The 19,709-nt window shown below is 39.9% G+C and overlaps 1 protein-coding gene across 2 annotated transcripts in view; it reads right to left on the bottom strand.

Moving 5' to 3' along the window:
• Positions 1-15,920, bottom strand: part of LOC118283684 (inactive phospholipase D5-like) — a 76,435-nt gene extending 60,515 nt beyond the window's left edge. For both annotated transcript variants that reach the window (XM_035605982.2, XM_035605984.2), the window contains exon 1: positions 15,653-15,920. In XM_035605982.2, the coding sequence (XP_035461875.2) occupies positions 15,653-15,658 (6 nt within the window). In that variant the 5' untranslated portion in view covers positions 15,659-15,920. The remainder of the gene's footprint in view (positions 1-15,652) is intronic.
• Between the last annotated feature and the right edge of the window lie 3,789 nt (positions 15,921-19,709).

The following is a 19,709-nucleotide window of genomic DNA, read 5'->3' as shown; positions in this document are numbered from 1 at the left end:
CCACACAAATTGATGATGTTGTTGATTGTGCAGCAGCCTCACTACGTTCCACACTCGACACTCTCGCCCCTCTGAAAAAGAAGACAGTCAAACAGAGGAGGATAGCTCCATGGTTTAATGCACAAACACGTGCTTTAAAACAGACGTCACGTAGGTTAGAAAGGAAGTGGCGTTCCAATAATCAAGATGATTCTCACCTGGACTGGAAAAATAGTTTAATTACATATAAGAAAGCCCTCAAATGCCAGAACCAATTATTATTCTTCACTTATAAAGAAAAATAAAACAACCCCAGGATCCTCTTCAGCACTGTAGCCATGCTGACAGAGAGTAAAAGCTCTACTGAACAGTCTATTCCTCCAACTCTAAGTAGCAATGGTTTCATGAGCTTCTTTATTAATAAGATTATTACCATCAGAGAAAAAAATTATCAGCTTCTTCCCACTAATAGCACAGACACACTTTCCAGTACAGTGGCCTCTGAACCAACAGTATCGCCTAATTTATATTTAGAATGCTTCTCCCCTAAAGATCTGGCTGAGCTGACTTCACTTGTCACTTCATGCAAGCCATCAACCTGTCTTTTAGATCCTATTCCATGAAGGCTATTTAAGGATTTATTACCCTTAATCAGTAGTTCCATATTAGATAAGATCAATTTATCTCTATTAACAGGCTATGTACCAAAGGCCTCTAAGATGGCAGTAGTTAAACCTCTGCTCAAAAAACCGATGCTAGACCCAGATATCTTAGCTAACTATAGACCCATATCAAACCTCCCCTTTATCTCTAAAATCCTTGAAAAAACTGTTGCTAACTAGTTATGTGACTATTTACACAGGAATAGTCTGCTTGGAGACTTTCAATCAGGGTTTAGAAAACATCATAGTACAGAAACAGCACTGCTGAAGGTTACCAACGACCTTCTCATGGCCTCAGACAGTGGACATGTTTCTATTCTCGTCCTATTAGATCTTAGTGAACAGCACTAGAATGGTTTAAGTCCTACTTATCTGATAGATTTCAGTTTGTTAACATTAACAACAAATCTTCCATTCATAAAAAAGTGAGACATGGATTACCACAAGGTTCTTTGCTGGGACCGATACTTTTCACTTTGTATATGCTTCCTTTAGGCAATATTATAAGAAAACACAACATCAATTTCCATTGCTACGCTGATGATACCCAGCTGTATTTATCTATAAAGCCAGATGCAACTAATCAGGTAGACAAACTTCAGGAGTGTCTTAAAGACATAAAGGCCTGGATGACTTATAGATTTTTACTTCTAAATTCAGAAAAAACTGAGGTCATTATACTCGGCCCTAAACACCTCAGAGAAACATTATCTGATCATATAGTTACCCTGGATGGTATAACCTTGGCCTCCAGCTCTACTGTTAGGAACCTAGGAGTTATATTTGACCAGGACATGTCCTTTGACTCGCACATAAAACAAGTCTCTAGGACAGCCTTCTTTCACCTGCGCAATATCAAGAACATTAGAAACATCTCAAAAGGATTCCGAAAAACTAGTCCATGCATTTGTCACTTTTAGACTGGACTACTGTAATTCATTACTGCTAAGATGCCCCAATAAGTCTGTGAAAAGACTTCACTTAATCCAAAATGCGGCAGCACGAGTTCTGACAGGAACTACAAAATGAGATCAATGGCTTCCTGTAAAATTCGGAATAGAATTCAAAATCCTGCTCCTAACCTACAAAGCCCTCAAGCTCCATCATATATTACAGAGCTCATAGTTTCATATTATCCCAATAGATCACGTTGCTCTGTAAACGCAGGACTACTTGTGGTTCCCAGAGTCTGTAAAAGTAGAATGGGAGGCAGAGCCTACAGCCACCAGGCTCCTCTCCTCTGGAACCAGCTCCCAGTTCGTGTCAGGGAGGCAGATACCCTCTCTACATTCAAAGTTAAACTTAAAACCTTCCTCTTTGATAAAGCTTATAGTTAGAGCTGCTCAGGTATTTAATAAACCATTTATTTTTAAGCTGCTATAGGCCTAGACTGCTGGGGGGACTTAAATCATGAGCATCTCTCTCGCTCTCTCCTTCTCCCTCCCTCCCTCCCTCCCTCTCTCTCTGAGTGGAAGCATGGAGTGAGTGGTGTGCTGAGAGCGAATGGAAAAGTTGGTTTTGTAAGTGATAACAAACTTTTTTCTAATATAACTAAAACTAATTGTTCTATGGTGTAATAGTGTGTGTTTGTAGTTGTGTTTACTGAGTCTTTGTCGGGAGCTAGGGGGGTTTGGTGTGTGTGTGTGTGTGTGTGTGTGTGATGGAGTTCAACAGGCTGAGCCGTAAGCACGGTTTCAAAGTGTCTCCGGTGTTACCGTGCTCGGTGGAAGAGTGCAGCCTGACAGTGGGGGAGATAGTTGGCCATGGCAGCGGGGAAGACAACAAGGAAAACAGCAGACGATCCAACACAGACAAAGGGAAGCACAGAGACTAAATACACACAAGGAGGGTAGGGCAAATAGAACACAGGTGAGACACATTAGGAACAGGTGCAGACAATAACAGGGGCAGGAGACACAGGAAAAACAAGACACCAGAAACTAGACACAGGACAGGAAGTGAAGCAACACAAGGAAAGGGACTTAAAACAGGAAACCAGGAAAACAAACAAAACATGAACTACGAGAGGGGAACTGGATGTGACAAGTGGGCCATTCACTTTCATTCTTGAAAAGGAAGTCTGGGCCATGGATCCATCTGCTGCATGTGAGAAGGTCCTCCGCAGTAAAACCGCAAGAAACCCCATCAGCTGGTAATGGTGAGATAGCTCCTCCTCCCTTAGGAACTAACTTTTGCTTCCCCCGTTCTGTTGTGCTGCAATGTCACAAGCATGATAACTCGAAAAAGCCCACAGCAACAATAATTTAGAGGCATGTACTAAATTGACAAAATTTGGAAAAAGGAAAGAATAGGGCCAAAAAGACAGGGCAGTAAAACTAACTGTCATTTTTTTCCCTTAGGGAGCTTATTACAACCAACAGAGGCCAGTGGCCACTTAAGAGAGCCTAACTCCCCTTCTCATGTCTGTGAGCCTGTCTCAGGTCAAGGACAAGGCCAGTGAGCGAGGACGGCTATGTAGGGGACCCACAGTAGCAACTGGGCAAGGACATTGAGAAACTAATCGTAAAAAATGGAAAGACTCAGCGGCTTATTAATAACTGTTATAATTGTTTGTTTAATTTATCCCATTTTAATCCTCATTGGCTACAGGCCCGTTCTCTAAAGTCCAGTGGCCCAGGAATGCTACAGGCAGCAGATATAATGAAAGTGCCATCGCCAACGGGAAAAAAAACATCTCAGGGCAGCTAGTTCTTTTCCTGTCTGCCATGCGTCTTGGCTAACTGACTCTTCTAACCGAGTAGGTGGCGTATCTCCTGCCGGGAATAGAGCAGTGCAAAAGGTGTATGTGTAGTGTGTGTGTTGTAGAGCAAGAGAGGGAAAGAGAGAGGAGGTGCCGTTTGACTGTGAGCATGGCGAGGTCCGGAGAAACGTTGACTGCAGCAGTGAATTTGCAGTCTGTCTGTTAAAAAATCCTGCAGTGTCTCAAGACAAAGGAAAAGTTTGTGTTATTTTTCCACGCTGCTGAGAAAGTAAAACGGAGCGAAACAACACTTTGGCCTTGTAAAAAGTGAAACGCTCATTTACCCTGCTTCCCGACATCTGTCTGGACGCCAAGAAGGAAAAGGCTAACATGTTCCGCTTTCTTAAATGTCAATAGTAAATGTAATCACATTTAGAGAGTAAAAAGCCATCAGCCAATAAGGACTGGCATAGAGATCTGCTGCAATGATGTACTCGATTGAGGCTGAGCTTGACTTAGCGGCCTGCCTAGGTCTAACACTATGCTCAATTTTATGAATATTTATTATGAAATCCCTCCACTTTTATCATTTAATTTCTTCATTAACGTTTAACAGTGTTTTATTTTCCCTGTGTCTTCTGATTCCATTTTTAAATCTTTTTATTGTCTTTTACTTCCTTCTTTAAATGGAAAGGACGTTTTTTTAAATATACAATTCATTTGTATTATTGTTTTTTATATTATTATTATTATCATCATCATTACCATGCTGCAGTCAACTCTCCCATCTCCTTTTTGTTGACTACGGTACTATATCTACCACAGTGTTCTCGTCTTACAAAAAATGTAATGTTTTTGCAGACCTGAAGACTTTTCTCCACACTTCTGACCATCAGGTTTCCTGCCACTGCTCTCTTCTGCAAATCTATATTTGTATCCTATTGCCACTGTTCATGAAACTACCAGCAGATGTTCAATTACACTGCCTAAGCTGCTGCATAAACACACACACACACACACACACACACACACACACACACACATTATATGTGAGCCAAATGCTTTTCACTAAAGCTCTGCCAGTAGAGCTGTTGGGCTTGATTCCTTGACAAGCTACAAGGCCTGGGCTACATTACCACAATGTCAGAGAACAGAGAAAGACCAAAAGTTTGAGGGAAGAAATCTGTCATGAATCGACTGACAATAAACACTCAGCTCTGTCTCCCCTTTTTGAATTTGAATAATCTGGAGTCGGAATCCGGATATTATCAGCAGCTTCAAAAACGGCAATGATCAAGGAAATATGTCTCGTATCCGAATTATAAGAAGCTGTTTTGATTGTCGAAATTGATGAGGCAGATGTCGGTGTGAACTCTCCGAACAGAAATTTAAAAAGAATACCCAGCACAAGTAATTCCATTTTTTTTACTGCGTGTAGAGTAGAGTCCTCATTCGATTTCCTGGCTTTTTAAAATAAAACATAAAGTGTATGGGGCTCTGTAAGTACTCTAAGTGTCAAAACGGTCAATACAACGACAAAAACACACAGCCTGCATTCAGCAGCTGCTTTTTTCACGAGGTGTCAGGACTTCTGTAGGAATGTGATGTCACAGCTACACAGTTACCACCTTCAGCCGTTCCTCCAGCACGGCTCAACCGTAATTTTATTTCAAGAAAATGTCCAGGAAACACTGTGCAGTTGTTGGATGTCAGGAAGCAACATTATTATTTATTATCATTTAATCATGGCACAGGGTTCCTAAGGATATTAATGTAAGAGACCAGTGGCCAATGCCCAGGAAGCGGCCGAGAGGGAGACGTGCCGCCGCAGTCGTAGCCGGGTGCTCCTCCGGTCGCCAATTGGCGGAAGCTAACTCCCCGAAAACTGCCAGAAAACAGTTGGCCAATCAGAAGAGAGGTTCATGAATATGAATTAGACAGGTGAAAATCGCCCTGTTTCTTTGTAGAGCTCCTGAGAAAGGAGCTTTAAAACAATATTGAGATGTTTTTTGGTAGCCACAAATATATCTCCTTAAGGATATAAAAACGGGCCCTTTAAATAACTGAATAGATTTCTGGGGGACAGAGAGATTAACTACTCTCCAAGAAAGGGCTTTGCAACAATATCTGCAATGCAGCTAAAATACAGCTGCATAACAACTTTTCACCATTAAACTTTTTCAGACTTATCAACACTTTTTTACCTGTTTAGAACAGGTCCTGAGTGATTCGATCACAAGGGGACAGCTCTAAATACAGGTAAAAACACTCTCAGGATCAGGAAATCGGATCTCAAAAACCACATTCGGAGGTGGTTTAAGCCATATGTGACCTCATTCTAACAGCAGTGAAATCGATCTTAGGCCACATTAGTGACCGCACTATCAACTGACGCCCTAGTAAACAGAATTTGACAGATCACGCATGTGATCCGCAGATTAATTGCATTTTTTTTAACCATAATGCATAAAATACCGTTTTACTTTTTTATTTACTAGTGCTGTTACTTTTTAAAGTAGCGTAATAATTCCCTTAATGTTGATGCAAAGAACTGCAGTGAAAATAGAATGATGGGGAGATATTGAATGTAGTTCACGTGAACGAGGCATGTTAACAGCGGTAGAAGCGGATCTTAGTCATGGCTACTAGAGGAGCGGAAGAACTGGAGAAGCCAACCACATCATTTAAGTCTTTGTATAGGAGGATTGTGGCTTTTCTGTAAAATACACAGATGATGGTGGTGATCCACATTATTTTGTTTAAAACAACAACGCATTGGGTCTTTTGCAAAGGGAAATGATGTACGTGGATTTACATACAGAGCGGGTAAGTGAAATTAGATCACAAGTGGTCACTGAAGACGCATGTGGAGACACCTTCTGCTGCCAGATGAAAACAGACCTACTGAGAGCTGTCCACTTCAATCAGGTCGGATATTACTGCCAGGTGAAAACGGGTCTAAATGTGAGTGTTTATTGGTCCCTTGTGAATGGCTCATGTGCAGATTAACAGTGTCGTTAGAATAAGCTTCTTCCAGCTTTGCCTTCTGGCCAGGCGAGGTTAGACTACTGTATTGTACTTTATGTTGATCTTCATCAGTCCTCACTCACTGGCCAACTTGTCCAAAATGCTGCTGCTCGCTTTTTAACCAACACCCCAGACATGAACACATTACACCCATTTTATTCTCTCTCCACTGGCTCCCGGTTCTATCTCTGACCCACCTTAAAATGTTTTTATTTAGATTGGCTTTTAAAAAACTTGTTGTTGTTGGCGCTATTACACTTTCCTTCTGCTTTTTATGTACCTTTGTCTGCTTTTGTTTGTTTATTCTATTTTATGTTATTTCTTGATGTAAAGCACTTTGGATACCTTAAGGTTGCCTTTAAAGCGCTATATAAATGAATGTTGATTGATTGATTGATTAATGTTGCGGTGTCTGTGCAGTGGTGTCATCCTGTCAACCTTAAGGCTTATAAAAAATGACAACTCTTATCTCTCTCTTCTCTCCCCCTTATTCTACCCACCTCTCCTCGCTCCTCTCACCCCAACCGGTTGAAGCAGATGGCCGGCAACAACTGAGTGCGGTTCTCCAAGAAATGCCTTCCTGTTAAAATGTTTTCTCTCCACCTTCGCCAAGTGCTTGCTCATCAACCTCACTATGTAAACAGCCTTGAGATAATGTATGTTGTAATTTGGCGACAAATATACAAATACAAATTAAATGTAATTTAATTGAATAAAAGCCATGTTAGGGTAATTATGTGCATCATATCTGCTTCAGCCCTCACTGACTGACTGTTTGTATATCTATATATATATTAAGGGTGTAATGTGTCACATCAAGTTCCTGCTCGTAGTTCATGTTTTGTTTGTTTTTCCTGGTTTCCTGTCTTATGTTGAAGTCCCTTTCCTTGTGTTGCTTCACTTCCTGTCCTGTGTCTAGTTTCTGGTATCTTGTTTTTCCTGTGTCTCCTGCCCCAGTGATTGTCTGCACCTGTTCCTAATGTGTCTCACCTGTGTTCTATTTGCCCTGCCCTCCTTGTGTGTATTTAGTCTCTGTGCTTCCCTCTGTCGGGTCGTCTGTTGTTTTTCCCAAGTCTGTTCCTGAGACGTCGGTTCCTGCTATTTCCCCGTTCTGTTTCTGTGCTCTTCTTGCTACATGTTGTGGACACCCTTGGTTTGATTTTGGTTTTCGTTTTAATATTAAATATCCTTTTTCGCCACCTCTGCATATGGGTCCTGCTTCCTGATCACCCGTGATAGTAATAGTTCACAAAATTCACGGTTCGGTTCGATACCATACAGTGGTGTCACGGTTCGGTACATTTTCGATACAGCAAAAAAGTAGAAATACCAGAGAAATGTCCTTGATTTTCAAATAACATAATAATGTTAAATGTTTTTTGACTTAGAATAATGACCCGTCTTCTGGGATGTCTTTCTAGCAGCATAAAAAACAAAAGCAGATTTTTTTTTTAATAAAAGAATGTGTAGTATTGTAGTCATTATGAACAAATACAAACAAAAGAAAAGTACAAAAGAAACATGTTTATTCATTGAACTGTGTTTTTTCTTAAGTGTCAAGTTTGTTTCAGAAGAAAGATAAGAATGTCCACAGTTTCTGTAAACTGCAAAAATCTGCTTGATGTGATGATGTCACTTACAGTGGAAGATACCTATCCACTAGGGACAGACGTTCAGAAACAAGTAACGCTGTGCAGTAGGGGAATGTGCCATTAGCTTTGTGTAACCCTTGACATGCAGCTTCACGGTGCTTCGGACAGTTGGCTCTCTCTTTGGGCTTTTGTTTTATTATACAAAGCATGACTCCGCGGCTATAAATGCACCAATCGCCGCCGTTATGTTTTTCCCTGTTTGAATCAGTTTAACGATGTTCGGCTCCTAAATGCTACAGGGACAGTAAGTGTGTGTTGTATGGAACGTTGTTTGCGCAAATATCGTCTTAGAGAATGCATCAAAAAAAGGGACGGGTTAAGATGTTATTTTTTGACGCGTTGACACGCATTAACCAATGGACTGTTGTATTGTTTTTTAATAGGTTTTTTTGGGCTGTTGCTGTTACTAGTCCGTCCTCTAGGTGTCACTTTGCACGTCCACATGTTTGTTCCATCAGTTTGCTTTGGAAACTTTGAAGACATGGCTATACATGACAAAAGTATTTTTTTTTTTATCTTACACAATTATTGTGGCTAAAAAGGCAATGTTTTTTTTAACTATAAAATTGGAAAATTAAGTTAAGAGTAGACATGTCATGCTAATTACTCACATTTACATTGGATAAAATGCATTGATGGTCTCATTGTAACATAGGAAAAGAAAAATGTTTTCCAATATTGTATGGTCCCTGTTTCCTGGTTCTCAACCAACAGTTTCACATTAATTAAATTGTGACATACCAAAGCATTCTACTCAACATTTACGCTTTTATGGTGAAATGTTGTCTGAAATATGTGTACATAACAGATTAATTATTAGTAGGCTATAGATGGCAATCATCCTAGATATTGAGAAGTCAACATGGGAGCAAATTAATAAAGGTAACGTTAACATGTGCATACAACAGGACATGAGGATTAACACAGTTCAGTTTGCTTAGGGGATGCTCTCCTCACCTTTTCTGGTAGACTGAGGTGTGAGAGGCTGCTAGAATAACTTTAGCCTACTGTAGCCTATCGCTCTCTTGATGTGGGTATTTAGCAACAATAACAATAATGATAATAATAGAAAATAGCATTTGCTTTTCCCTTGTTTACAGAGTGGGCATGCAGGAGGCCAACCATGAAATCCTACTGGTTCCTCGTGCTCATCTACAGTGACACAGACACTCCAGCAGCATCTTATTTCTTTATGAAGGATATATTATAATAAAATAATATAATAAATACATTATTTAAGTACAAAATTTGGTGAAATGATTTCAGTTCATGTATAAGTACTTTTTGAAGATTTTCATCATATTTTAACAACACCGTGATAATACTGATAACTGTGAAATTTTTGGTCACGATAATCATTGTCAGAGCCAGAGAGAAATTAATGAGTAATTTAGTAGTTTTAAGTGATTCAGTCTTTAATTTTAATCTGTAAAATTCAGTTACAAATTATATTGATGTCATAAGACGTCATTTGTATTGATCTAGCAGATCAAGATGGTAATCTTTGCTCCATTTATTTGTCCTACTGCCACAAATTAATCCTACTGTTGTAAAGCGCATCTGATTGTAGTATTGCCATGTGGACACTGAGGGGCGCATTCGCTAAGAGAAGGCACTGAACTGAGCAGGATGAGGAGCAACAGTTTTTCATAGTCAAAGGGACATTTTTGTTGTTTTATTTTGTGAACAAGTTGATTAGGACAGAAACGGTTTGTTTCATTTTGTAACTGTTCATATTATGGAGAATAAGTCGTCATATTTTTTTATTTTACATCTGCCCCGTTTCCTAATTGGATTGCATGGAAGTTTGCCTTTTGGAAAGCACGAGTCAAAAACTTCAAGACCTGCAAGTAGTGGTAAAGGATGGCAGTGCCCTCTCAATGTTTCTACCACTTGTGCCTCGGAGTGAACAGAATGACTGAATCCCTTCACCCCCGCTGAAAACGTGAAATAGTTACTTCCAAAGGACAGCCCCCTGGCTTACGTTTCATATACATCACTACTAATACATGTTAGCTAATAAACAGCGTCATAAGGTAATGAGTGTGTTGACTATACGTGCCAGTAATGTTTGCACAATGTCAGTAATTTATTCATCTCGTGACTCATGCACCATTTTTGGACCGCCGTCTACATAAATACGTATGAATCCTTTATCCAAGGTCCCTCATTGGCCATAACCAGAGCAAGTGCCAGTTAATGACGTGTTAACAGGCAGAAATATAACGTGATAACACAACAATAACCTATGGCTTAACAAGCAGTCTTTTTTAGTGTTATCCACTGCATTTCCTAAGACAATATATGCCCTTTCCTTGTTCCAGTGTTGCTCCTTGTTACCGTCTAGTTCCACATATTGACACGCTGGGTGATGTCGGAGTAGTTCCACTGAGACAGATGCAACGGATGCAAAATACCGTTGTTTAAATAGCAATACTAGCCATATTTGCAACGAGCTAGCTTAGTCTGGAGAACTGGATAGCAATGTTTTGACTTGGGGAGGGGAGGAGCAGACGGTACGCTGACGCTGCGTGTTACGTAGTGTGGGCTGCTTGTTGAGCGCAGTGGCTTATTATATCCATACAATTTAAGCTGTATTTAGGATTACAAACAATCGTTCAGTTCATACCCCTTACCGAACGGTTCAATACTAATATGTGTATCGTTACAGCCCATATATATATAGAGGTGTGCGATCTGATGATTTTATACCGTGGATGATCTTAATTTGACATACGATTTTGTTTTCAGAGGAATCGTATAGATTGCGCTAAAGTTTGTGCAATGCTCTTTTTACAGAAAACTGCACGTGCAATCATTACAACCAACAGATACTAGTTTTTTATTACATATTTTCATATTCGGTGCTGCTACCGAAGAAATGACCGCATGTGTATATGATGACTCTTCACTACTCTCAATCCTGAGGAGCGATCTGTGTGTGTTTCTCAGAGCCTGCCCCCTGCAGGGGGCATGTCCAACTCTTTGCTCCGTGTAGTGATGCCGTAGAGACTGAACTGGTCGAAAATCTGGTTGTACTTCACCAAAATCGATGGAGACAACGCTCATTGCCATAAGTATAACAAATGGCTTGCAAGTAAAGGCGGTAACATGAGCGACTACTCTACTTCTGCTGGTCCAAGTCAAAGACAGAATTTGTTTGTTTTTTTAAACATTAAAATTTTATTGTTATTTGTCTTTTTCTGACATAAAAAGCTCACTTGTCTTTTGTTTTTTTGCTCACTTTTTTTTGTATTGGGTAGATGGTGCGAAATCGTGATTCACATTGAGGATTGTGATTCTATCTCTCTACCTTTTTGTTTGGGGGGGTGGCTGGTTTGTCTTTTAGGCACACACACACACACACACACACAGACACACACACACACACACACACACACACACACACACAGACACACATACACTAGCCTCTGTATAAGATATAGGGACACTTGCCTGAATTCTGTCTCTTATTTATCCATTCTGGGTAGTGCTTTGATCCAAGAGGGCAATTGCCACTCATTGTGAAACTGAACATCAGCCAGGAAGTGCAAGGATACTCTTGTGGATTTACTAAATATTACATTACCTATGAGCCTCATGAATTAATACAGTATGTTATGTTTGCTGCTTGACTGCACACCCTATTATGTCAATTGTCCAGTTCAAGTGGCAGTAATGGCAGGTGGGTGGTGGTGGGAGACGCTAGGATTAGTTAGTTTAGTTAAGTAGGTTTGATATATTATTTATTTGCAATGCTTGTCAATAGCTCATCTCTGCTTACATAACAATTAAATCATGCTGTTCTGCATCACTGCTGAAATGTTACTTGACAAAATATCAAACCTTGGACACAGCTGAGACTTTTAAGCTTCATCACCCCATGTTTTGAAAACAATTTTCAATATAATGCAGTAATCCAGCTATAAAAGAAGGCACTGCTGTAGCACATACATCTCCAAAATCCTCTTATCCTTTGTTATAGTATTTTAATAACAGAAAATGTTTAAAGCAAAATTAGTTTACATCTGGGTGTGCATTCAAATAAAATAGCAATCACTGGCAAGACACTTAAATTGCCTCTGATGGCTGGTACTGGTAAATATCAGCGCTGTATCAATGTTTGTGTGAATGAGTGAATGATTCAAATACCATTACTTTCATATTGGGTTGACCGCTTGTTTTGCATTCAGAGGAGCAACAGAAACTGGCTGCTGCGTGACTAACATGCTCTACACCCAGTCGGTTATTCATGCTTCTGTTCTGTCTAGTCTGTTTTGGCTCCAGTGTGTGTAATGTCTTTTGCTCCATGTTTCTCCCTCTGATGCTTTTTGTTTTTTCTCCTAGTGGACACCCTTATTTAGGGCCCAAGCGCCGACCAGCAGGAGGCTGGCGAAGGCCCTTTTGTATTTGTAAGGATTATTATTATTACTTACAGGCCCAATTGAGCCCCTAACTCACCAAATTTTGAGGACTTGCTGGGATGTGTCCCACTCATTTAAAAATTAATCTTGTGCATGTGTGTGGCAAAATGGCTCGATAGCGCCACCTACAAATCTGCTACATTGAGCCCTTTGTTCAAGTTTCACCTACATGGATGAAAATTGGCAAGCACATTTTTCATGTCCAAACTTAAAAGTCTATTGGAGGCAGATCTCAACAGGAAGGCGGCCATTAAGATTTGAAAGTCACATTTTGGCACTGATTTTGCCATTTCACAAGTTATATTTTAATGAACTCTTCCTACAGATTTCGCAGGCGCAACTTCAAATTTGGTGTGTCATCTAAAGACCTATGACATGAAAACTCGCCCATATGTGGTCATATCTTTACCCAATTTTCTCAGGCATGATAACAGTCTCATCCTCAACACATAAACATGTCAATATTGAACCAGGGTTATAGCACCACCTACCAGCAACAGTGTGTTAAAAGTTTTGAACTTCTCTTCTCTGCCTTGCAGGTTCACCAGATCCACCTCAAATTTGCTTAGAATCTCATGAAACTTTGCAGACATGTTAAGAAGGGGGAATCCTGATGTCTGAGATGGCTCTTTAGTCAAATTATGCAAAAATGCCTCGCCAGCGCCCCCTTTAACACTGCGGAAGTCGGACATTTAGATTTTAAAGTGCAATTTTGCTGCATATCCTAACATCATACTTTAACGAACTCCTCCTACAGAATTAATCACAGCGACTCCATATTCTGTCGCTGTCATCTAAAGACCTTTGTGATGAAAAGTTATCAAAGATTTTTATTATGTCAAACTCCATGGGCGTGGCCTCTCGGCAAAGTTTGATGTTGCTCGATGATAGGGGGCGCTCCTCTGCCTTCCAAGCTTCAACATTTCGATGATGTCATTTAGAGTAATCTGTGATGTTTTGACTAACGCCCTCCCCGAGATGTGGCTGCGAATTTTGCTATAACTGTGGTTCAATATTGACATACAAATGTGTTGAGGGTGAGACTATTATCATGCCTGAGAAATTTGGTAAAGATATATATAAAATAATATATATATAATATATAAAATAAAAATTACTTTCATCAACATTGAAAATATCATATTCCATTACTGTACATTCATTTTGCTGATGCTTTTGTCCAAAGCAACACCACCTTACACTTAAAAATGGATGCAACCACAAAATTTTGAGTTACACAAATTTTCTTTTTAAATCTCTTTAAACATGTAAAAACTTTCAATTCAAATAAAATGCATTTCAGTATTTACAAAACAAACATTTTTTTTTTCTTGTAACCCTTGTTACGAGACTTGTTAAAAGAGGAGGAAGTTCTTTCTCCATTTTAAATGTAAATAAAAAGGAAAGAATACTCCATTATCATTTTCTATAAATTCTAAAAAAAATAATACAACATTGACAAAACTGGCAACCAGAGGAGCAATGTACACAGTAATATATTGTTGAGTAATCTATAGAGTAATATATTGTTCTTATAGTAGAACATCATTCATTCATCGTCTACCGCTTTATCCATTTAAGGGTCGGCTCTCGCCCAGCTAACATTGGGCGAGAGGCGGGGTACACCCTGGACAGGTCGCCAGCCTGTCACAGGGCCACATACAGAGACGGACAACCATTCACTCTCACATTCACACCTACGGTCAATTTACAGTCTTGGACTGTGGGAGGAAGCCGGAGAACCCGGAGAGAACCCACGCATACACGTGGAGAATATGCAAACTCCACACAGAAAGGCCCTGGTTGAACCGGGATTCGAACCCAGAACCTTCTTGCTGTGAGGCGAAGCTGCTAACCACTACACCACAATGCAGCCTTATACTAGAACATACAGTAGAAAATTTAGAAATCAAATTAGCCTTACAAACAGATGCTGGTATTACTATCTACAGGGAAATGAGTATTATACAGACAGCTGCTTGGATTCCACATCTCAAATGTAATCTGGTTTGATCATAGTGAGTTATTTTTGTAATCTGATTACGCAATCCAGATTAAATGTAATCCTTTAATAACCAACCCTGTCTAGCAGTGACCTGTGAACCCAGACTGAAAGACTGAAGACGATTGTACTGATCGGCAATTCACTCTAAAAGAGCCAGTTCACAGTGATGTGACAGTTTTATGTTCTGATGATACACACTCCTGTATTCAGTTAGAGGGATAATTCCCTTTTTGGTGAATTGTGTTATTGTATACCATTTATGCCATTTGTCCTATTTATAATGACATAAATCAGTTTTTTTCTAAATGCAGTTATAAGTCAAGCCTATATTGCTTTTATTATTTATTATTATTTGTATTATAATTATTTAATTAAAAGTGAATGTGTTCTTATGCTCTTGATTGGATTTGATACTTATACTCCATAAACACCCAGTGGTACAGCTAAAATACATTAGGCTAATCTCATCATCCAGCATCAATTCAGCATACCAAGAAAAAGGCAACCCTTACTTTGTGATTCTACAAAAAGTAACCCTTTGAAATAAACAAATTCATATCCAGAGTGTGTGCTTAACACCCTTGCTTTTTTCTGTAATCATTTCACTACATCCTTTGAATATATACACAGTGTAGATGCACCAAAACAATATAGCATAACTGCATACAGAAACCAAGCATACCGCACTCTCACTGTTCCCTATGTAGATATGAATGCTTTACTTTAAGATAACAATAACATAGGCAACCATTTGTATGAAGATTATATAGAGCCATAGATCTCCGAAATCTAAAACACTCATCTTACTCAAATCGTATACACTGTAATGCTGCTGAAGGGGTGGACTCACCAACAAAGACATTCAGACTCAGTGCACACCATTTATTAAAATATTTCTGAGCTACTTGTCAAACAAGAAGAATAAATAAAACAGAACACCAAAATGTGCACATGCTTACAACTCATTGTCTTACCCAAGAATACCAGTAACACAGCTTTCTTTGAATCCTGCATTATAGCCAAGACAAGAGTGTGAAGCAATCAGCACACAGCCAAAAGAGTCGGAAGACCTGACACTTCCAGTGACAAAAATGATATCTTTCTCATCTACAGTTCTCAGGTTGAAAAGCACAACAAAATTCTCTGCCCAATAATACTATTATATACATACATGCAGTACATACATACATAGATAAGCTCACCTTCATGGCGAATTCCTCAGTTGCTAGTCCACATGTTTTTCTGGGTGTGTGATGAGAGTAAAATAAAAAGAGGCGTGGCTATAGCTATGAGCAGTGAGTGTGTGTGTTGGCGAGGGAACGTGCTGCTCCACCTAGCCTCTCCTGCTGTTACATGAATGAAAACTCTTTCATGTAACAGCAAATCCTACTGAATCCTATATATCTATCTATCATCTATCTATGTTTCTTGTCCGCCCTCCTTTTCTCCTTTCTCATCGGTCTCACTTTCCTCCTCTCCTCTCATCTCACAGTATCATGTGTTCATCCACGTAACTTGCTCCCTCCCTCCCTCCCTCCCTCCAGATCTCCCTTCCTTCTCCCTCTAACAGAAAGCTCACATTTCTCTGTTCTCCCATACAGACACAGGATAAATAGATGGGCAGGCTCTTTTTACACTGTCCATCCATTTGCATGTCCTGTTCATCTCCTTTGTCCCTACTGTGCATCATATTTAGCCTGCCCTTGCTCTTGCTTAATTAATCTCTGTGATTATACACACCCATATACTATTATGTATACAACAAGATCTTATTGATTTTACAGTAACAAAGTATAACCTTACATCACCAATCTCAGTTTGAAGACGTGACACACACACACGCACACACACACACACACACACACACACACACACACACACACACACACACACACACACACACACACACACACAGATTAGCTTTGCTACTGAGACAGAAAGGAGAGTGTACACAGAGTTTAAGACCATTGTTGACTTAGTATGCAATAGCAATATTGCCTGTGTAAGTCAGTCTGTCCAGCAGCTGAGTGCTGACAAACAATAGCCAGCAGAGGGTGCTGTCAGACTTCACAGACCACAGCTCATTGAAACATAAAGGAGAAAAGAAAAGAGAAGCCATCATTGAATGGAAGAGAAAGGAATAATAAAGATTGAAGAAGCGAATAGTACAAAAAAGAAGACAGCAAATAAGTTTTTCTTTGTTAGCGCCCTTATGAAAACACTTATCTTTTATGCATACACACCTTCTTACTCTCTATCATAGGAGAGGTTCGAGCCAAACTTAGCTGCCACTAAGAATAACACACCAGCGTTAACGACCGAACTCTTGGCAGCCAAGTTGCATTGTGGGTAATAGGTGCCCCATTTGGATATGGATTAAGAATGTGTGTGATGTTGTGCATTGGCGATAATGGTAACATTTGTCTGAGCAATATAGTTCAGTTAGATCAGTTATGGTTATCAAAATAATAAAATAATATTAATATTTAATAATATCTTTAATTAATATCAAAGTTCCTCCGGGCACCACCCTTCAAAGGAAGGGAAATTAATTAATTAATAATTACCACCAGAATCACCAACTTGGTAGTTACCAGAGGTTGAAGGATTTGGAGTTTTACCAGTCAGAGGTTGGCAATACTCACACTTATGCAATATTAAATAGACCAGACTCCTTATTTAATAACATTTATTTAAAAGATAAGTTGAAACAACAATACCTAATCCAACAAACGAAATATATATATACAAGTCTAAGAGAGTGTGTGTGTGTGTGTGTTCTGGTAATTATCACTTTATGGGGACATCGGTCTGTTTACACATTCACTGTCTGGGGACCTCTGACGGGACCAAAAATGAGGTCCCCAGAAGGATAATGCTTTCAATGACTGCAGGAGTCATTCTGAAGGTGCCTGTGTGTTTTTTTGCTTTGGCCCATAAGACATGGTGTTCAGTCAGTGTGTGTGTGTGAAGGGTGCTCTCTAGGGACCCCATTAGTATCCAGCTGGTATTGCACCCACTCCTTCACACACACACAACTTCCAAATATGGTTCGGACCGCCCACTTCCTGGTCCTCATTGGGAAGGTTTTCAGGAGCAAAGGATTTTTTCAGTGTAAAAGGTGGCAACTGACAAGATGGGCAAGGGAGCAGTTTATTTATGATAAGATAAAGATAAGTTTTTTATTTAAGGACAGAAATAACTACAGATAAGTATGGAAAGTAAAATAAATAAATAATAAGAGATATATCAAGCTAAAATAAGAATAGAAACTATACAAGATTAATGCAGTAAATATAATTCATCAATTATATATAGAATAATATCATTTTCCGAACAGTTTACAAGTTTATTAACGGTTAACAAATCATTTTCTGATGCTTTTAGAGCTGAAACTATCAGTCGATCAACACAGAATCAATTGGCAATTGGCAATAATAATCATAATATCAGTCAATAAATGTCAAAAGTTCAGTTCCAATTTCTTCAGTGTGTCAGATTTTCTGTTCTCTGTTTTATATCACAGTAAACTGAATATCTTTGGGTTTAAATATTTATTTACAGTTTATATAATTAATGTATAAATGATTAGTAAATGAATAATTAATCATTAATCAAATCATTAGTTTGTGCTCATAAAGTCTTTATGCAGAATGAAAGTGTTAAACCAACAGATCAAATGAAATAAATGTCAATAAACCTGTCATTCAAACTGAATTCTGACAGAAATTTCAGTTTACTGTGAATATTAACTAATCAATATTCACATATTAAAGAGAAATATTCAAATATAAAAATATAAATATTCACATATGTGAAGCAGGAACCAAAGATTTTGGGCTTAAAAAATGATTACTGATGATCAAAATACAGATATTTGTTCATTAATAGCATTTGGAGACAAATTTACAAGGTGAAGTAAAATTGGTGCAGTTAAAATGATAGTGGTGTGATTAATAGCAGCAGAGTCAACAAGTCTATGTAAAGGTACAGGGTACAAGGTTCATTTATTTGTCATTCACACAGGGTTGCACAACTGCAAGTTATAGGCCCATTATGCTACATAAGAAGGAAAAAAAGATTTTTATGGTGGAATGTGGAGGATGTGATCAGGAGTCTCACAGCCTGTGGAAAGAAGCTGCTCTGTAGTGTGGTGGTACGACAGCGGATGCTTCTGTATCTCCTTCCAGACGGCAGTAGGGTGAACAGGCTGTTGCTGGGTGGGTTTGGTCTTTTAATATCCTTTGGACTCTGCGCAGGCACCTCACCTCACCGATATCACTGATGCTCAGTAGATGAGTACCAATGATGTACTTGGTGGTTTTAATCACCAGCTGCAGAACCCCCTGTCCTGAGCTGTGCACAATCCATGCCAATTTTTTTAATGTTTCCAGTCAGAATGCTTTCTATTGCTCCTCTGTACACCAGACTTAAGGCTCAGACATACTTTATATGCACGCAGTTCCATTCATACTACAAATGACAGCGGCTTCACACAGGAGGTGACAAGACCGAATAAAAAGGTGGTTGATTCCAAGACCTTGAACCTGTCAATTCACCATTCCGAGCGAGTTTGCGTCCGCACGTCGCCTGAGAGCGTTTGATTCCGCGAGCTTAGAGCGCGTTTGCGTCAACCTCAGCTCCAGCGTGCTCTCGTTCCGCGTGATCTTTCTCAGCTGCGATACCAGTACGGATCTGTCGTACAGCAGGCTCTTGACCGAGATCTCCCTGACGCCGATCAGAGTTTCGAGGACCGCGAGGTCGCTGTGTAGATCGTAGTACAGGTCGTTCATACTAGAATCCCAGCTCCACATACGAGAGCTTGCGGCGTCGAGACGATCGCGCACGTCCTCGATGGAGCCGAAGAGCAGCCGCTTGCGGTCCTCGAAATTCACGGGTACATGCGAGAGGTTTGCGTTCAGGGTCCTCAGCGCACGGGCGCAGGCTTCTCCCACGGACCTCGGGACGAGCGAATCCACCTTGGCCAGCATACGAGCCACGTAGGCCTTAGCTTCAGACCAAGGCTCCCCGTTGCTCACGCCTGGCCTGTCCCGCGTGCGCTCCATAAACTCCATCGTCGAGATATCTCTGGTTATCTTGGTGCACATCTCTCGCCACACCTCCATGTACCGTACGTACAGATCGGTGTAGCGCTCGAGGATCAACCTCAGGGGGGGGGGGGGGTCAGATCATCTTTAGGTAGACTCGGGCACATCGAGAAGCCTTGCGTCCAGGGCCGCGGACCTGTCAAGGGACACT

This window comes from Scophthalmus maximus, chromosome 10 (genome assembly GCF_022379125.1).
Source record: "Scophthalmus maximus strain ysfricsl-2021 chromosome 10, ASM2237912v1, whole genome shotgun sequence".
Lineage (NCBI taxonomy): Eukaryota > Metazoa > Chordata > Actinopteri > Pleuronectiformes > Scophthalmidae > Scophthalmus > Scophthalmus maximus.
The sequence above is the reverse complement of the archived record's forward strand: the minus strand, read 5'-3'. Positions and strand labels throughout refer to the sequence as shown.